A 19987-nucleotide genomic window follows, 5' to 3' on the forward strand; every position below is an offset into this window, starting at 1 on the left:
GCCAACACTTTAATCTGGCTTTTATTTTTGCACAGTTATCGGAAGTGTGCCCCACTATTTTTGTCTTTACGTTGTACTTTACCACCACGATGATGTGGACTTCAACAGGAGACCCTAGTTTGACAGGCTAGTTTTCCGCCATATGGCAACAGAGCGGGTGAAATGCTGTTATTCGTGGCTGCTGTTGTGGCTCTGCATCCGGGCGTCCGAGTCCAGAAACACCCGGTAAGACCGCTGGCCTGTTTCAGAGCCTGTTAGCTGTCGTTAGCAGCGTCCGTTGACAGAACTATGTCTACTTTGACCTTATTGAAGTGACGTATGCTTACGTTAAATGTTTTTGGCAAAGATATTTCTAAATTAACACCGAATGTTAATCACCACATGCACACACATGAAAAGGAAAACTAACCGGAACTTTGCTCAACAGTTGTTTGATAACAGTTTCTCGTTTTTAACTCTTATTTGAAATGTTGAATTCACAGTAAATCATTAAGCTCAAGGCATTTAGTCTAACGTGACAAATGTAAAAAGCCTGTTAAAAGCTGTATAAGACAAGCGCAATGTTTGGTTTTACTAAGGTTTATTTACATAAAAGTAATACTTGTACGACCCAACTTCAAGTCACAAGGCTCGACGTCACGTTTTAAGGAAGCTGATAGTTTCTGCCGAAATGTTTTCCATGTTTTAACCACAAGGTGGTGCTGTTAGACCAGATCTAACACGATTCAAATCATAAATTTACACAAGCTAAGAAAAGGTATCAATAGTACATTTGTTTACTCTATTTTAATTTAATTTTATGTGATATTCAAATTAGTTACATAATTGAGAAGTAGGAGAAAAATGGGCTACAGAACCATAACTGGGGAATGTAGTGAGAAATCCAATACAACGAATTGCCCATACGGGTAAGTCCATCTGTATGTAAATTAATGCCTAATGTATTAATTCAGCAGTTATGTATCTTCTGCTGAATTGTTGTTAAAGGGGAGTAGTTAATAAACATCATTATGAAAAGCAAGCAAAACAAAACAAAAAACAAGAATGTCAAAAATATAGCATATCATTAAGGGCTAGATTAAAGAAAATACTCCAAACTCTTAAGGTGTACAGTTCAATGCCTCATCTGAAAATGGGAAGTGTAAAGCACGACTTCAAACCTGTCAAAACATCTGAGAATCTTTTGACACTATCAGTAGTGCATGCTGCAAAAATGGTCTTTTTGGTTTGCCAAAAGCCATGTGAGAAACACAGCTAGCATGTGAAACACGGCGCTCTGGTCAGATGAGACAAAAAGCCTGAACCCAACATCCATACTGTGAAACAGCAGCAGCATCATGCTGTGCAGAATCTGGTCAGAGTTCAATTAGAATAAAATGGGGGTTTTTTGTTTTGTTATCTTGTACGAACTTGAAATGTGATTATTTAGCAAAAAAAGGAAGCAAAGAAGTAGAACCACATGCCATAGTTCAAAAATATAATTTTTAGTTGAAAATAATGTAATAGGCTGAAGCTCTTGATTAAATTAAATGTTATCAAGTAATTAAAAAGAAATAATGCCAATAAAATAACATTTAATTTGTTCTTGCAGATCTCAAATTTATCACAAATTGATCCTAATAAGATCTTAAAAGTATAAAATTAAACTTTTAAAAATTCAGAAACCCTATTAACAGACAAAACCCCTCAAATAGTTATCAATCCAAAACAGAGACAGAATGAATATTTTAGGCTAGAAGCAAAGGGATCGTATAAATATATGGAATATAAATGAAAGCAATACGTAAAAAAGAAGTGGTCTTCAACTGAAGAAAAAAACAATAATTTCGGGGGACTTGCATCAGGAACAAAAAAGATGCAACTATTGCAAGGCTTCCCCCAGAAAACTTGCTAACCTGGTGGTTGGGTGGTAGGACAGTCGTTCATCCAGTGGCCTGTCGTGTTTTTGAGTTAAAAATGTTTAAAGTTCACAGGAAATTTGAAAATATCACTTGATAATTATGTGTTATTGAAAGATTGGAAGATTAATACCTGAACACCAACTATAAATGTCAAATAATACTGAGAAAAAAAACATAGTTCTTTGTGAAAACACATTCCTTCATGTGACGAACAGATTTCTGCAGCAACCGTTTTACACCGGAAATTCATCTCCGAAAACATAGAATTCATAAGTAGATTCAACATTTTTTATTATTATTTAAAACTGGAGGAGTTAGCCCCTTGTCTGATATATTTTACATGGGGAAATAAATCCAATTTTCACCTGTTGAACTCTGGGATTTGCAGATATGTTGCCGTTTGTTTCTTTGGCTCTCTTCTAAATAAACCATGTACTTTACAGACGCTCTCTGGACGATGACCTCCTCCAGCCTTACACACAGGGTCACGGCCCCGCCCACTCTCACCGCCACGTCCGGGATTGTCAGGCCCTCATTTATGGCAACACCACCTATGAGAGCTGGCCCTCCCGCAGCCGAAGCAGGCAGCCGGTTGTAGACGCTAACGTGTTTGTGACGGATGTGGAGAAAGGCACCAGATGGGTTCTTGGTAACTAAGAGTGGCATAATTAAAAAAAAAAAATCAAAAACTAAAACTATGCAACTTATTTTGCTGGATTTCTGTGTCCAGGTCACATGACTGTGGTCCACGACCCCCTGAAGACGGTGTCTGTGTTGGAACCAGGAGGGCCGGGTGGCTGCAACATGAAGCACAGGGTGTCTGTGGAGGACACGGCTAAAGCTGCAGGGTGCCTTTATGCCCAAAATGGTGGTTTCTTCAACACACAGTCAGGGGGGTGTCTGGGGAACGTGGTGAGCAGTGGCAGGCTGGTGCAGGACAGCGGCGGGCTGCAAAACGCCCAGTTTGGAATAAGGAGGGATGGCACCCTGGTGTTTGGGTAAGAAAACTTGAAGTCGTTGTTTTTGCTTTTAAGGCATTGGCCTGAAGCAAGACAGATAAAATCTTGGGGTTTATTTCAGGATTGATTTATTATTAATAAAGGCGAGTTGAAAGTATTAAAACTCTGGTTTTATCATTGTGCACACATAGTTCATAAACTAAAGCTTTAACTAACCAAAATGATTCACTTTTGTTTTTCGTACTGTTGTGGGTCTGATGGCTGTCCCGTATTCAGTTAGTGAAATTAAAAGATTTATTTTCTCCAGTTTGAACTTTTAGTCTGAGCCTTTAGTTCTTGTCTTTCAAATTCTGTTAAAATTAACATTTTGACTGAATGATTCATAATTCTTTAATTGAGAGTAGGCCTGTCGCGTTAAACAATAAATCAATTAATCCTACAATAAATTAAAACTATCGACCTCATCTTAATTATCGGCTTTATCGTTTCTTCCGGCCTTTTTCTCTTTCTGTTGATGACACGGAATGAAAACAGGCTCAACTCCGGTGCTCTCCACTGATCCTCCCTTCCTCATATCCTTAGTGTAAAGCCCAGCGCACACGACACGATCTTAGAGTTGTCCGCCGATCGTCGGTCCATTTTCAAAACCTGACAGACCACACGTTAGCCGACAGAGATCCTAGGTATAACGGTTCCATCGGGTTCGTTCCTGCCGTGTGGTGTCCAACAATGGGCACAAAATAATCGCTACAAGTAAAGTTAACTAATTTTAAAACCAGGCATTAATCAATGCTTTACTACAATCTACCTGCAATGCATGTGGCTAGTGTCAGCGTAAAGTCCTGACTGAATGAAAATCATTAGAACCTATTTACGTCACGTTAACGAAGAACAGCTGAAAAGTTACCGGGTTTATGAACTGCGGTAGCAATTTCGCTCCAACTCCTCCTCTTGTCATTTCTATATTCTTTGCATGTTGAATAAACATTAATGTTGTTTCCACATATCATCTCCAATCTTTTGCTGGACTTTGGGTTGCATAGTGTCAGCTGTTTGGGATTCCTCTCTGTAATTTCCCCTCAGAAAGCAGGAGGAGAATCCTGCTTTCTGATTATCTACCTGTCACATTCAACAAGCTGTTAATGCTAACAGTAGGGGAAAAACCCTGATTTGGATCAGAGCGGCAAGGATGATCTACCATAACACACCACACACTACAGGATGATCGGTTACGAAATTTTAAGCGACAATCTTAGAACGACCAACGTTTTAAGATTGTAAGGGGAAAAATAGGGGCAAAAAACCTGTAGTGTGAACTATTGCATCAGGTAGTCGATGTGAACATCTTCTCTATTTAAATCTAATTATTACTGAAGGGCAACATAATATACAGACTTCATAATCTGCATTCTTTTGGTTGAATGCAGTATTTATTTCCACTTTGGCTTTATGTTGTTTAGTTTTTATTCAAGTGCGTTTTTTGTTAATGGAGCCTAACTGAAGGGCAATATTGTATAAAATCTTCTGTGATTTGGGGTCAAAGTTCAGGTATTATTTGAGGTTTTGAAATGGGAATCTGCTGCTAGCAAGGTTCCCAAACCTTCTGGAAGAAAATGTGCATTATATATTTTTTTGCTTCATATTTAAGCCCATAAACAGTAGATTCCTCTGAACCACTCTGTTTGTCTCCACCTGACTTCCCATGTACAGGATGATCTCTCATCATGCTTGTCTCTGCTGATGGCCTCATTTGGTTATGTAAAGTACATCACAACTTCTGCTGAGTGGTTTTCTGTTAGCGTGTTCATGTAGCCCACAGTTTCACCGGTGACAAGTTCATGTCTGATGACTCAGCGTGGCACCTGTTGTTTATTTTGCTAACTTCAACATGGCTTGACACTTTCCAAAAAATCACACTCGTTTTTCCGTATGGCTACAGCAGATTTCAGCATAAAATCTGGTGGCTACTACAGTAGGATGGAGCAAAAATGCATAACTCTGAAGCAAAAACGCTGTCATGCTCTCAGAGGTCATCTGTAAACCATCGAGAGGTTTATTTAACTTTTTTGTTTGATAACCGAGGTCACCAATTCCAGGAATATCTACATGATTCAACGTTTACTTGTGTTAAACAAATATACAAGTGAGGACTTGGGCTTATGTGCTTTAAGAACCCAAACTGAAATGTTATTTAATTAAGAATATAAAATACAGCTTAATCTTCAAATCTGGACCATTTGCATTGTGTTTACTCTGCAAATGGGATATTAACTGACATTTACTTAAATTGGCCTTTTTAGGTAAATCTGTTAGAAACATTTAACCATTTAAACTGAGTGAAAATGGCACTAATGTTGGGGTTTACTGTTCTGGAGGATGCTAAACTGTGAATATATATATACAGTATATCTTGTCTTGTGATGTGCAGGTATCTGTCACAGGAAGATGTTTTAGATGAGTCCAACCCCTTTGTTCAGTTGGTCAGTGGAGTCATTTGGCTGCTGAGGAACGGCACGATATACATCAATGAGAGTCTGCAGGCGGAGTGCAGTGAGACCCAGGAGACAGGTACGCTCTGGATCTTCAATAAACCGCTCATTGATTTTGGTTCAGACATCAACTCTTAAGATTTGACACAGTTTAACCCAAACCTAATTGAAGCTTAACTCGTGGAATAAAGGCTTTACTGAAAACCATCCAGATTTTCTCTATCTAAATTCAGGAATGCGATTCTTGGTCACACTCGGGTGGAAATTAGCACCCGCCACTGGCCAAATGCAGGTAAAAGTATGAAGTGGCGTGTAAATTGGATCAACGCACCCACCACTGTGGCGGATTGACAATTTGAACATAAAAAAAATTACATACTCTATGTGGGGCTGCCCTAGGCTGTTATAATTTAACAACAAAAGTACATGAAATATAATTTTTATCGACTGCGACAGCCCATTGGTTGATTTTATTGACGGACATTGGGGTTATCCAATGAAATCAGTCCGCCCCTCCCCTCTAAGTTTATAAATAGGGTTATTTCAGCTAACCGGAGTCTGAGCAAAGTGAGCGGTTACGAGACCGGGCGAGTTACAAAAACTACAATAACAAAAGCTAAAAAGCATATAAGCCCATTCAGAAAAAATTGTCAAACTAACCGATAAGTTTACCACACAATTTTTGACCGCTGGAGCAGATTGAGGAGCAGAAAAGGAGGAGAATTAGCAATTCAGGGGATTTATTATCGTTGGAGGAGGACGATGAGAGAAACGTGATGAGGAGCAGATTGAGGAAGAGTTCAGATTAGCTGCTGCTGCCCAGTTAGGAGTGAACATGTTCATTAAGAGGCAGGAGGGCAAGTGTTAGTAAGTGGGGAAAGCTAACGCTAAGCTAGCAGGCAGACTGAAAAACACTGGGATAACAGAAATAATGACAGCCATGGAATTAATAATGAACACGTTCTGAGATGTTTTTAGTAAAAATAAGAAACGTTATTTTCAATAGAAATTGTAATAAGTAAGGGAAAATAAATAGAATAGTTAGAAAACAGCTATTGAAACCTTTAAAAAATCACTAGACACATCTTAACTTAGTTGTAGCCTAAATGTGGAAACGTTCAACATAGGTAATGATTGCAAGAATTTTAGGGTTGTGTAGTTAAGGTTTGCTGTTAGTAATTACTTCAAGCGAACTTATTGCTTTACACCTCTGTTAAGGTGTCCATGCTTTGTTATGTTTTAAATTAGTCTGTATATGTACATATGTATGGTAAACTTATTGTCAGTAAATCGTATATTTTATATAATTTGCTTGTACAAGCGGGGTTTGTAATCAAAAGAAAAAATCAGTGGCTGGTGAAATGTCTGAGTGGCCGGTAAAAAAATTTCTCTACCTGCTGCTGTGGCTGGTGGAGAAAAATTTTAATTTCCACCCCTGATCACACTAGTCACGTTTTGGAGAATCAGACTCCCTGACCTCAGCTCACCCTAAGCAACTGGACGAGCTCCAGTCCTGCAGTAAATAAACACAGCAGTATCTCAGTTTCTCCGCCTCCCAATGTTTGCATAACACACAAACTCATCTGTGACCTGAAATAAACACTTTGGCGCCACAAAAACACAACACTGTCATGTTTGGTTAGCAGTGGCAGGAGGGCCTGTGTTCCAGCCATCAGCTTTCTAAACAGCAGGCAAGTTTAGGAGCTGATTAAGGCATGAAACTGATCTCTCTGTGATTTCATCAGTGGAATCTTAGCATTATCATGTGATAGATGGCAAATAATACATCCATCTTAAGTAAAGACATTGAATGCAGATGTTTTAGTTAAATCTTTATGTTTAAAAAGTTCACTTCCTGCACAGACCAAACAGACCCTCTGCACTTTATAATCATGTTGCACTGCAAGATGAAGTTGCAGAATGAGTTGAGTTGCAGCCACACTGCTGGTTGGAGAAGTTTTATTTTTACAGAGTAGTTTTTTCCTCGCTATTGTTGACATAGAGACCTACAGGGGCACATCAACCTCTCTTATACCTGGAACATACAGAAACATACAGCAACTGTCCCACCTCCAGAAACTGGGACCGTGAGTTTCTTACCAATTTAGTCCCACCCGTCTTTTTCACGATTCCGAGATCATGGAAATTAATGCAGAATCAACTGATCCTAATGCATAATTATGTGTTTACTGCAAGATCTTCACAAAAATGGTCAAACACATTGTGTTTAAGCTAATTCCCACCTGCAGGTGGCATTAATCCTTCTACTATACTACTTCCTCATTCCTAACTTGAGGTCAAGTGAGTTATCAATGTGGCAAATTATAAATATTGAGCTATTTATTTTAAAGAAGAGAAATGTTTGTGTCCAAAGCTGCCTGAAAGTTATTTTTTTCTCATCTTTGTAGCTTTTGGAAGGGATTTAATGAGGGTAAAAATCTCAAAATTATTTGCAAGTATTTCTGATGTAAAATCTTTTGTGATTTTTTTTTTTCTTTAATTGTAAAATTCAAAAAAACAATTGTGAACTCTTGGAGAAACTGAGAATTGTGTTGCAGTTTTCATAATGGAAACTGTAGGTGTAATACAAAAAGTACTTTTAGTCTGACACGTGAGCCTCTTCAGAACATATTCAAGTTTATTGAATATCACTGTGATGAATTGTCCATGTTTTCTCTGCCTTTATTTTAAACACGAAGAGTGCAGGAAAAACATTTGCTTTTTCATTTGGTTTGTTTTGCGAAGAAGGCATTTTAATAAAATCAGTGAATGTTTTTCTTCTTTATGTCAGGGTCATTGAAGTATTTTGTGGATGTGGTGTCGGCCAGAACCGCAGTGGGCCACGACAAAGAGGGAAGACTGATCCTCTTTCAAATTGATGGTCAAACAAACCGAAGAGGGTAAGAAAAAAATTAGCTGAAAGCTGTTTACGATTGATTGATGTTCTCCTCTGAACATATAGTTATACCTAAACAGTAGTTGAAATATTGATTAAATGGAATATGGTGTTTGTAATATTCCACACAATAAGTGTGGAATATTCAGCGTCCTTCACAAATGGCCATACTTGCCCTCTCTCCTACAAACTAATCTGCAAAACCTACCTTGAAAAATCGACTTAGTCGGATTATATAAATGCACACTATTAAAAACATTTTTTCTTTATAGCAAGAAAGAAACACAATTAAATTTTATTTCTTATGGTTTTTGAAAAAAGGCATAAAGATTGCAGTAGACTCGGCTGAAAAGCCAAATATTGAGATAATTACTTGAAGTCCTGGCTATTCCATGTGAACCTGTTTGTTTGCAGTGGCAAGGCTTGTTGCTATGTGGTAAAAGTCGACTTTGTCCTGAGTCAAAACAAACAAAAACACTTGGAGTCATTATAATAAAACAGGCTGTTAGTTTAATGAGGTGTTTTACTAGGAAGCTGAATATCTCCAACATGAAGTCATTATATGTGAGAGTCGCAATCAAAATAGGAGAAGGATAATACATATGGTGTAGATGGTAGTTAAATGCAACAATAAATAATGAGATTATTCATTAATGATGGTGAATCTCAGTCACATCAACAGAACCAGGAGACTTTAAAAAAAATATTTAGAGACTTCATTAATGAGATGAACTAACTCAGCAAAGCCTGTTTGTCTTCAACCCTTTTTTCTGGTAATTCCACCAATCAGTTATATGGATTTAACTTCCCTTCACCTTGTGAAACCCCACGTCCCTGCGGACAATCTGCAGATTAATATTCTGCTGTTAATGATTTAGCTAAGAATAGCACAACACTCTGACATGTCTAAACCTCTGACTTCTGTGTTTTTCTTGTCAATATCAGCCCCCAGCTGATCAATAAAACGTGTTAAAGTCAGGTCGGACCAAACAGACTGACCTTCTGATTTCTACCGGCAATAAAAATATGTGTTGATTGTTATTGTTCACCTAAGTTGATATTTTTTATGTAGGTGGTATGAAGAAGCAAAGACAAGTCATGTGCACCTACAGAGTGTACATGCAGGTGGTTCATTTACTTTATTTTTAAACAATATTACTTCAAAGTATAAGCTGCTTTATTATTGCAAGTTTGCACTAATGTTTTAAAATTAAATTAAGTGAAGATTTAAAAATAAATTCTAGTGCATTTCCTGTCTCTATAAATCAGTGAGTACCAAGTAAGAACCGATAAAACAGCTGAAGCAAACAGTTTTCTCACCGCTGAGTTCTGTCATCTCACCAGAATACAATATGACTTAAAATAATACCAAATCGTACAGCGTGGTTCCCTTAACCATACAAAAAATAAACAGAAGAGTTTGATCACATTTTCACAACAGAAAATCTGAGTTAACGTGGAGATAAATGATAAACTTTTACTTTAAAGAAGTTGTATACAAACTTTTGGTCAAGAAGGTCAAAAATGATCGAATCAAAATGTCTGAAGGCCAAAAAAAGTTTTTTTTTTACCATCTAAAATATAGGCTAAGCATGCAATATTTTTATTAACCACACAGACAAATGTTTTGTTGGAAAGGGATATGTAAATATTATAAGTACAAATTAAAAAGGGTCTTGCAAGTTTGCCTCATTAAATAAAAATTGTAAAATTTTCTAGGTATAAATTTGAAAAAATAGAACAAAATGAAGTCATTTCTGAGCAATGAAATCAGCATTTAGGTCACTCTTTCTTTGAAAACACTTGCTGTATTTAGCCAAGTTTAATAAATGCATTAAAAACAGATTTGGGTGCAGCAAAGTCAGCTTTAGGGTAGGGCTGTTGTAAAAGAATATTTTAGTAATCGAGTACTCTATAGAATGCTTTTACAGTTATCTGAGGAATCGGATAATTATCCTAAACGTCGCGCAATTCAACACCATTTTTTCTCTCTCCCTCTCTCACTTTCTGTCTCTCTCTTTCTCTCTTTCTGTCTCTGGCTCTCTCTCTTTTCTACCATTCGTTCCAGATCCGCGACGACGCTATTCAGACACCACAAAAACTGTCGTAGTCTAACCAATGCACCGCTAAATTCAGCAGTCCTTGTTTGTTCCCCAAAACGCTGCACAATTCAACACCATGCTGCTAGCACTTCACAATATCTCATAGGCAGACGTAAGAGCGCTGCCCACCACAAATAACACGGCCAGAACACGGTGCGCTACATAATAAAACATAATTTAACGAAGCTTCGAGGCAGATATATTTTCCTCGAGGAATTTTAATAATCGAGGTCCTCGAGTCATTCAAGAAATCGTTTCAGCTCTACTTTAGAGTAAAGGTCACTGAATAGATTTAATTCTTACAGGAGAATGCAGAAACTATATCTTTTACCTTGCCTGTGATCATTTTGCCCTAATTAAAAATAAAAAATGTTTATTGTCTTTTATTTGTTTCCAGCATTTTAAGTGTATTTCCTCTCCAAACAGGATGAATCTCTGGCAGGTAGCAGAGTTCCTGAAGAAAAACGGAGTAATCAATGCCATTAATTTGGATGGAGGCGGGTCTTCTACCTACGTGGTTAATGGCTCTCTGGCCAGCTACCCCTCTGATCACTGGTGAGCCACTAATCCCCCACATGAATATTTTTGATAGTTCTTCCTTTTCTGATTATTTATTTTTAATCCTTGCCAGCACTTCCGACAGCAGGTGGCGCTGCAGCAGAGAAGTTGCCACTGTTCTGTGTGTTCATCAGCGTCTATGCCAGCCGACAAACTGCAGCGAACACGGTGAATGTGTTGACGGACGCTGCCAGTGTGAGGAGGGCTGGCAGGGTGCAGCCTGTGACACCCTGGTGTGTCAGCCCCCCACCTGCGGATGCCACGGTTTCTGCACAGCCAGTGAGTGGACTTCTACCTTTATTGCTGCTGCTAAAGTTTCTTCTTCCTGTTTATGGAACATTTTATTTTTCTGCTGTTTCTCCTGACCTCTTTGTCTGTGTGTTGCAGGTGGTTGTATCTGTGATGCTGGATGGAGAGGGACAAACTGCAGTGAAGGTAAACACAGATCATTTACTAGCACATATCCACTCTGCTTGTAAAATAATTCACACTCTTTGAAAAACATTTTTTTCACATTAAGCCACAAACATCAGTGTATTTCACTGGGATTTAATGTGAAACACAAACACAATGTGGGCCATTATTGTGAAATGCAATATATGTGAAACATAACAATCAGGCGATTTTTACAAATAAAAATCTGATGTACTTTTTCACGCAGTCTCATTTAACCAAATATGCTTAAATAAAATATGGTGAAACCAAAAGTTGCCTAATTAGTAGTTTTTCCTCAATATAAATGCAACTGTCCAGTTAAGGAGTAATAGGTTGGTTAGAGAACATTGAGTTACTCTAACCTCTAAACCTTTTGACCTACATACAAAATGCTGCGTGGTGGAAAACTAACAGTGAAATATTGGTGTTGTTAGCATCATGCTGCGGGATGGATTTTCTTCAGTAGGGGCAAGGAAAGCTGGTTAGAGTTGAGGGAAAGTGTTTTCACACTTGACAACCAGAATTGCAACATTTTACATTTTTAGCTGCTCCGGTTTGCTCTCACACTGCTCTATGTCCAACATGCCACACTAATTGAAAAACCTGTTTACCTCCTCGAACCACTGAAGGACACGACGTGAAACCCTTAGAATAAGACATGAGCACAACTTTCCTGTTCACAAAATGTAAATACAAATGGAGTGGCGTCAGATTTTAATGATTGTAGGATTTCCCTATGTCTTTGGCAAAAGACCATAAGCCATCTCTCCTGCTGGTACTAGACTCTCTAATTTGTTTTGGTTGTATTTACCCAGAATGCCCTGCACTGTAGTCTGCTTCCTGCTTTTGAGCAGTCTCTGGTTTGCTTGGCGTTCACATATGCATTCAATCCTCACCAAAATTCACCTCAATCGAACCAAGTTTGTAGGCAGACCGGAGTTCACTTTTTTGTCCACATTCACAGTTCCCCAAACAAAGCAAACTTTCTAATTAAATGAACTAGAGTTCGATTCAAGTGGACGAAAGAGGGCTGATGTGAATGCACTCTACTGCAGGAGATTCCTGGAGAAAAACCTGATCGACTTTAAAAAACTTGACACTGGTGTGGTGGTTCACCTTCCAGCAGGACAGCAATGCTAAACATGCAGCCAGAGCTACAGGGGATGGTTTACAACAAGCCAGATTCTTGGCTTAGAATGGCCTAGTCAAAGTCCAAACCTAAATCCAGTTGGAAATTTGTGACAGAACTTGAAAATAACATCCCTCAGACACTTTCCGTCCATTCTGACTGAGCTTTAACTAAACTTATACCACACTTCTCAAAATGTTTGAAAACAGGTTACTCTGGACTTATGAATGACTCTGTTCTTGAGATAGAAATAAAATACAATTGACAAAAAGTGAAAAAAGTTCAAGGAATAATAATATTTTAGGATGGAACCGTAAACCCTACTGTACAAGCATGTCAGTCTCAACTACCCTAAACTTGAAATTTATTGTAGAAGCAAAACTTTCAGAGAACAGTCAATGCAGACATTTTCAATAGACACAAGTTTGCAGATAATTATGAGATATAAGTTAGTGTCTCATAAATAAGATAATCTTAAATAATAATAACCTTTAATCAAGCTTGTACCTCAGTGACAACACGCCCTTTACCCACATCATTTCTGAAAGATGTACATGAACTCCTCCTGACTTGTTTGCAGCAACTTTTATATGTTGTCTTGAAAGATAAGTTTCCAGCTCAGCAGCCATTTATCAGATTGTTTTTTTATTGTATTGTTCGTAGCCAGGAATTAAAATGAGAGTTTAAACAAGTCAAACTGTGAAACTGTCCTACAGTGAAATCAGACGATTTCAGTTTTTCTGCTAACCTAACTTAGAACTTGCAGACTAATTCAGCACATTAAGTTAAGATTTTATTTGCCTATCACAACAATAATGTCACACTTTGGGATTGTTGTAGTTATACAATACTGACTTGGTACAATAAAATTTTGTGAGGGCAGTAAAGTGGAGAATTTATGTGAGAAGTTAATTTGCATTTGTAAAGTGTGAAAGCAATCTTTCATGGTTTATTTTACTTATTAGTTTTATCTCTGAGTTCTTGTTTGGCGTTGCACGTTATACTAGTTATGTAAGAAATTTTGCCCATATTGTACAGTATTTTTATTCTATTTCTAGGTATTTTTATATTCTGTCTGTGTGTGAGCCAACTTGATTTTATTACCTGTCACTTTGCTGCTGTTGCACAGAACTTTCCCCATTGTGGGACAATAAAGGATATTTCTACGATATTTCTTCTAATTCTGTTTTTCTTAATGTATGAAGGATTGCATCTGCCATACAATGAAACACATTTCCAGAATTGATGTCAGATGTTCACAAACATAAATAGTCTAAAAGAAAAATAAAGGGTCTTTCAGCAGTTTTGTTTTGTTGGCTTGTCCTTTAACGTTATGTTTACCATTATCCATTCTGCAACTACATGATGTGAATATCTGGCTCTGCATTCTGGGAAATAAATGTATTTAGAAAGTGTCAGGATAAGTAGAAATGCTAAAAAAATAAAGTAAAACTCTTTTTCTTTACATGCGTTTAGCTTCTGTCTTTCTTTTTTTTTTTTTTTGAAGCGTGCCTCCCAGGTTTCTACGGCGACGGCTGCACCAAAACCTGCTCTTGTTTTAACAACGGCTCCTGTGATCCTGTCAACGGTCGCTGTGTCTGCCCTCCTGGTTTCCATGGTGACACTTGTGAACAAGGTATAGCTATGTTTCATTTCATATGTAGCTAAGATAAACTCACACTAAATACTTTATCCAGGCAGTAGTGGTTGACTGACCAACCACTACACAAAAAGCCAAATGGATTTTGGCTTTTTTACCTGTTAATAATATTACAGAGATTCAACCTTCTGTCATTCAAGGATCTTTTTTTAGTAAGCGGATAAAAAATGACATGCATAAAAAATTTAATGGCCAAATTGTTAAAGCTTTTTCCTCTCTATAGTGGGAATCACCACAAATTGTCCAGAGAAGGATAAGCACTGCCTCCATGACAGATTCATGAACTTCTGGTGCTTTTCCTTTTTTCTTTTTTTAATACCCTCTGGACTTAAGGCTGATCTGTGTTCCCATTCCAAAAGAGAAAGCTGCTGTAGTTTAAATAGCTAAAAAAATGTTCATTCTGGTTCTGAGAAAAAGGGATCACACAGATACAGATAACAGCAGCTATCCACCGCTGTATGTCAAGGAAACATGTTGTTTTACATCATGGACCACGGAGAAGGCTGCTGAAAATATTTGGCTGCTATTATTTTGAAATGCATTGTCTGTAAACATTATTTTGTCATTTTGCAAACATGGTTTAGTTATAGGTCTAAAAATACAACAACCAGACTCGAGTTTTAACCCGACTTTCAGCCTGTCTGGGCGAACAACTCAAGTCTTTTGTGCTCCATCAAGACTTTAATGGTCTTGTTTTCACTCACAGTTTTTTGACACAATGGCAATGCATTTGTCACCACTAAATGTAAAGCAAATATTGCTGCTGCAATATTTGCTTGTTAAAGGATACTTTCTAGCAAAATTCCCCATATTTCAAAAATATTTTTATTTAATTTATTCATCTGTCCATATTGTGTCTGTAAAGTGGCAGAAAGTAATTAGGTAACGTTTAAGCTTCCTATAATTTGGTTATATTGATGTTAGAGCAGCATTTTTTATTATACTATATATTCCTATTTAAAATATCTTCATTGAGAGCAAAATGAAGCAAAGGCAGATTCCTTGTTCTTGTCACAAACTTGGCAAATGAAGTAGATTATGATTCAAGCAATTCGTTTGAGTAGAAAAAATGTAAATGCAATATTTTATCATAAAACTGCCTGAGATTTTACCATTTTTATACAACTTTTTGTGTCATTCAGATAAAAAAAACCTATCTGTGTCTGTTTCTTTCAGCTTGTCCTTTGGGTTTCTTCGGTGCATCTTGCGCTCAGGAGTGTCAATGTGACGACTTGTGCCCATGTGACCCGCAGACAGGAAGCTGTAACACCACATTACCAGTAGACACCACTAACACCTTACACAGAGGTACGTACCCAACTTTATTTTGTGCGTGGGACTTTGTGGTTTTCTGCATGTAAACACCACCGTCTGTACTTCATCATCTGCTGCTGGAGTGCAAATTTACCTGTTTAGAAAAATCAGGATGAATAACAGAGTAGAAATAAGCAAAAATCAGCTAAACTGATTTTTTAAAAATGCATCCAGACTTTTATGTAGTTTATTTGGATATGCATGTTATTTAAAACCGAAGTTAACATTTCATTTTTAAACAAGAAGACAGAAGCATACTCCCCTGAATGAAACAGAAACTGCTACCTGAGTCATGTTCTGTCTGTTGTTATATAGGTCAGTGGCATCATGGGGTCACATCTCTTACTACAGAGATAGCATGACTGTTAAATAGGAGACAAAGAACATCACAGGAGTGGACATTATCCTGGAAAAAAACAGAATGGAAAGACAAAATGCTCTGAAGTTGGAAGGAAAAAATACAGTTTTTGATTAATTCAAGATCCAAATATGTTTAAACAGATTTAAAAGAGTTTGAAGCCCGCAGGATTTGCTGGCTCTCCCTTTGGCTACATTCACACATAATTGACTTTTTCATAGCAGTTTGACAGGCCCAATTTCTAAAATTTAATCCCCAGTAAAAATCCAATTTGTGCCACGTCTATATGTTGGACTAAATCTGATACGTATCTGTTTGTTTTCAAAGCAACTGCAGCCTGAAGATGTCATGTCACATTTTATCCAGCTTTTACGTCAGTGACATGAAACGTGTCATAATTCTGCACCAGGAGAAGCCAGACACAGTAAATCCAGACGTAAATAATGACTGAAAATTATAATTATGAAAGACGTCTGCGTCAGTAAAGTACATCACATCACAGTCCCACCACTCTTGGTTCAAACAAACTTCCCTAAAGATGCCGCAGTCAGTGCTCCACAAAAGACCATTTCTATTAGTTACTTTCTTTTTATTAGCTTTTATTTTTCTCTACAGCTGGACACTGCCTGGCCAAGCAGATGCTTACATCCTGGAGACAAGAAGAAGAATCTCACAGAGAGCAGCCTTATCTAACAGAGTAAGGTTTTAAAGGTCAAACCTCTGACCTTTCTTCTCTGCTGTCATTTTTCAGTGAACATAATAGTAACATAATGTCCTCTCAAACAAAAAAGAACTTTAGTGTTTCCACTTAAACATAACATTGAACTTTTGTAAAGTTACCAATAAGAAATAAAAGTAAATAAATGTGTTCAAACAAGTCTCAGTGGTTATAAAAGATAATAGTTTTTTTCCAGTGTCACTAGAAAATTGTAAGTTAATTTTAAACTGAAGCATTTCTTTGGAAATAAAAACATCAGAGAAAATTTAGGGGACAGTTTTAAAGTCTTCATTCTGCTGTCTACTCTAGTCATAAATCCGGTAAAAAGAAGAAGATCAAGATGTTTTGATAAATGAGAAAAGAAAATCACACTGAAAGTCTAACACACTGGAAGTGGCTTGATGTTTGGACTGTTTTGGTGCTTTTTCATCTGAAAACAGGGGAATAATGCAGAAGGACAACAGTGTAAAAATAGGCTCAAAATAAAAACAAATTAGAAAATGACCTAATAAAAGTCTGGATTTAAATTGTGAAATTATTTACATCCTGTGGAAAACAGACCAAATCGTGGAATTCAATAAACAATTGACCAAAGTGTTTTTAGATAGTTTACAGTGAATGAGACTGTGCTGGCTGCTGCAGCTTCCTGTCCATTTGTGTCATGTGACCCAAACGCAATCTGGTGAAAACCTATTCAGAAATGATTTCAGTACAAAATAAGTTTTTTTTTTTTTTTTTTGGTGCTTTTTCAACATTTCAGTGCCTGGATTTTTAAAAACATCCTTTCTCTTTTTCAGGGTAAGTTAATTTATTGAGTGTAGTGTCATGAAATTGATGTAATTCCTGCTTTTTTCCCAGGCGATCATGGCTGATCACCACTCTGGTCCTCACTTGTCTCCTGTTGGCCAGCCTGATCGTCTCATGTCACCAGGTGTGCCGCAGATCAGTGACATCGCGCTTCCCTGAGCGCCAGGACTACTCCTACGTCCCACTACGGGACATCAACGGAGCCCCTTCATGCTCCGTAAAAACTAGGAAGGGCAGCTTGGGAGTGGAGGACTCTGATTCCCAGGATGAAATCTGGTCTCCGTCACACTCAGGGAGGTCGTAGCTGCCTGGAAGATCGAGGATGAGCAGTGAGAGCACTGTTATTGCACAAAAACACTCACTTCACGTTCTGCCACTAATACGGGAATGCTGATGTGAAACACGACAAAGCCCAAAAGTTTTACAACATTCCTCACATTGAACATATCATCAGATTTTCCCAAAGTCTTTTGGCAGCTTTTCAGACGTTTGCTCAGGATTTTTGTTTCAAGTTGAGTTGTTTCAACCTGAAAAAGAATAGAAAGTGACAAAAGCTTGGTTTTTGTTTTGTCTGTAATCTTTCAGCTCCAGGTAGGATAACGTTAACTCTCTTTAAAACTGAAAGCATGAGGTCTAACCTGTACAGACGGATGCTAACGTCTCGTCCTCTTCCTCAGCTTTCATCACACAAGCAGTAAATTACTTCCTTACTAGAGTCTAACCTAGAACAGGATGTACTAATAGTAAAATAGATACTCTGTTAATACCTGTATTTTTACTGGCAGTCAGATGTTTACATGCCTTAAAAATTACTTCAAGGTCTTAAAAGTGTTTTACAAGCTTTCTTAAAATACCTGCCATGTTTTTTACTTTGTTTTTTTTCTTTATACCGGCAGTTTTTTACAGTAATTGCAGATTATTTATATGTTCCTAAAGTAACATATGAATGAACTTAAAATGTTTAAATTTTCAATATTTTATACTTCCAGGAAACAAAAAAAAGTTTTTTTCCAAACTTTGGGCCCTTTGTATAGATTGGAAATTACTATATATTTAAGATTACAATGCACAAAAATGTTTTATAAGTTGGAACTTTTTCCTGTTTGATCAGATAAACTTTTATCTAAAAGACAATAATGTACGAAGCAAACCATGTTCAAAGTACAGCCATAAGTTATTATTATGTTCAGCAAATAAGTAAAGTATTCGGTTTTCCTCTCAAATATTTGCTCAGTTTGAACTCTCAGGTGAAGTCTGTTCTTGCTAGATGGAAGCTAGTTTATGAAGCCAAAGAGCAAAATAAGGAATAGATACTTTGATAACATCAGATTGTGAAAGTTTACCAAGGACAATCTATTGTCACCATGTTGCTCACACCTAATTTGAAACTCTAAAGCAGAGGTCTACCACAGATACTATCCTACAACGTAGGCAATGTTCAAACAGCAGATCTTGATCCTCAATTCAGATTTGTTCGGTGCAATACGATTTTTTCTTCTTTTTTTTGCGTGGTCGTTCATACTACTAAATGATGCAACCGCAGTGAAACTGGACTGGACTGCTCCTTGTATAAAACCAAAGTGTCCTAGTGTTTTCAAAAGTTAATATAATATGAAAGTTACTTGACATGTTGAGTGTTGGTAGGCGAGATTTCTGGGTTCATTTCTTTGCTGGTAGTAAGAAGCAAAGTATAGCAAATCTAAGATGATTTTTACAGATTTCCCATTGATGCAAGGAAATCAATTTCAACAATCATGTTTGCTTCCAGGAGAGATAATCTGAAAATTAACAAACATTTTTTTATTACGTTTCTGCCCTGAATGAAACAAAAGCGTAAGTTCTGGCTCTTAGGAAGATGATGTTACCTGCACTGGTTTCATGCGTTAAACATCAGATAAAATTTTAAATCTAATTTATTTGTAAAGGAACTATTAAAAAAATGTCCCAATGTCATAAAAAAAGCTGCAAAAAAACATAATAAATGTGAAAATAATAAAGTATTAAGGAAGGAAACAAGGATAATAATTCTTTATCATCTAATTTTGAACCAGTAATTTTGCATTTTTTAATTTCTGCCTGTTAAATTATTTTACCCTGAACCAAAGCGAGGAAAATGCACTGAAATGATTCATACGTATTAATCTTCAGGTTATGTCTCTGTTATTTGTTATATGTTAAATAATCTGTAGGCTGCTGAGCAACATGAGTTAAGAATGTACTGGGTCAGGTTGAGGTCATGGTGTCACCAGAAACCCCCCATTAATTTTAATATTTAATAAAACATGTCTGAGGTCATTGTGTTGTCGTCTTCCAGACTGCTTCATCTGGAGCAATCTTACACCCTCCAACACCATCATGTTACCATGGTGATTCTCCACTCTGCAAACATTTAATTGTACGCTGAACTTTCACCCGCAAGCGACTGGAGCTTTAGAGCTATTTCTGCCAAGTGCCATTGCTCTGGAGCATTTATTTAACCTCTGACCTTGACTATGGACTGCACACGCAACACTAGATATCTATGTAAAAGTTGGATTTGTTTATTTTTATACTAAAAACAAAACATTTTATGACATTTGACCTAATTTGGCAAAGAAAATGAATGTAAAGATCTTTAAAGTTAACCTGTCCTAATTTTTATGTTCCAATTTAACTGATTTT

At 37.1% G+C, this 19987-nt stretch overlaps 1 protein-coding gene across 1 annotated transcript; it reads left to right on the top strand.

The window, feature by feature from the left end:
• The first annotated feature begins 65 nt into the window (after positions 1–65).
• On the top strand, positions 66–19621 carry nagpa (N-acetylglucosamine-1-phosphodiester alpha-N-acetylglucosaminidase). Its single transcript, XM_014469796.2, has 12 exons — positions 66–225; positions 2345–2550; positions 2632–2899; positions 5289–5428; positions 8141–8249; positions 10774–10902; positions 10979–11184; positions 11293–11340; positions 13977–14105; positions 15306–15437; positions 16417–16498; positions 17378–19621. The coding sequence occupies exons 1-12, from the start codon at positions 143–145 to the stop codon at positions 17628–17630; spliced, it is 1785 nt and encodes a 594-aa protein (XP_014325282.1). The 5' UTR covers positions 66–142; the 3' UTR covers positions 17631–19621.
• The last annotated feature ends 366 nt before the right edge of the window (positions 19622–19987 follow it).

Source organism: Xiphophorus maculatus, chromosome 3, assembly GCF_002775205.1.
Source record: "Xiphophorus maculatus strain JP 163 A chromosome 3, X_maculatus-5.0-male, whole genome shotgun sequence".
NCBI classification, from domain to species: domain Eukaryota; kingdom Metazoa; phylum Chordata; class Actinopteri; order Cyprinodontiformes; family Poeciliidae; genus Xiphophorus; species Xiphophorus maculatus.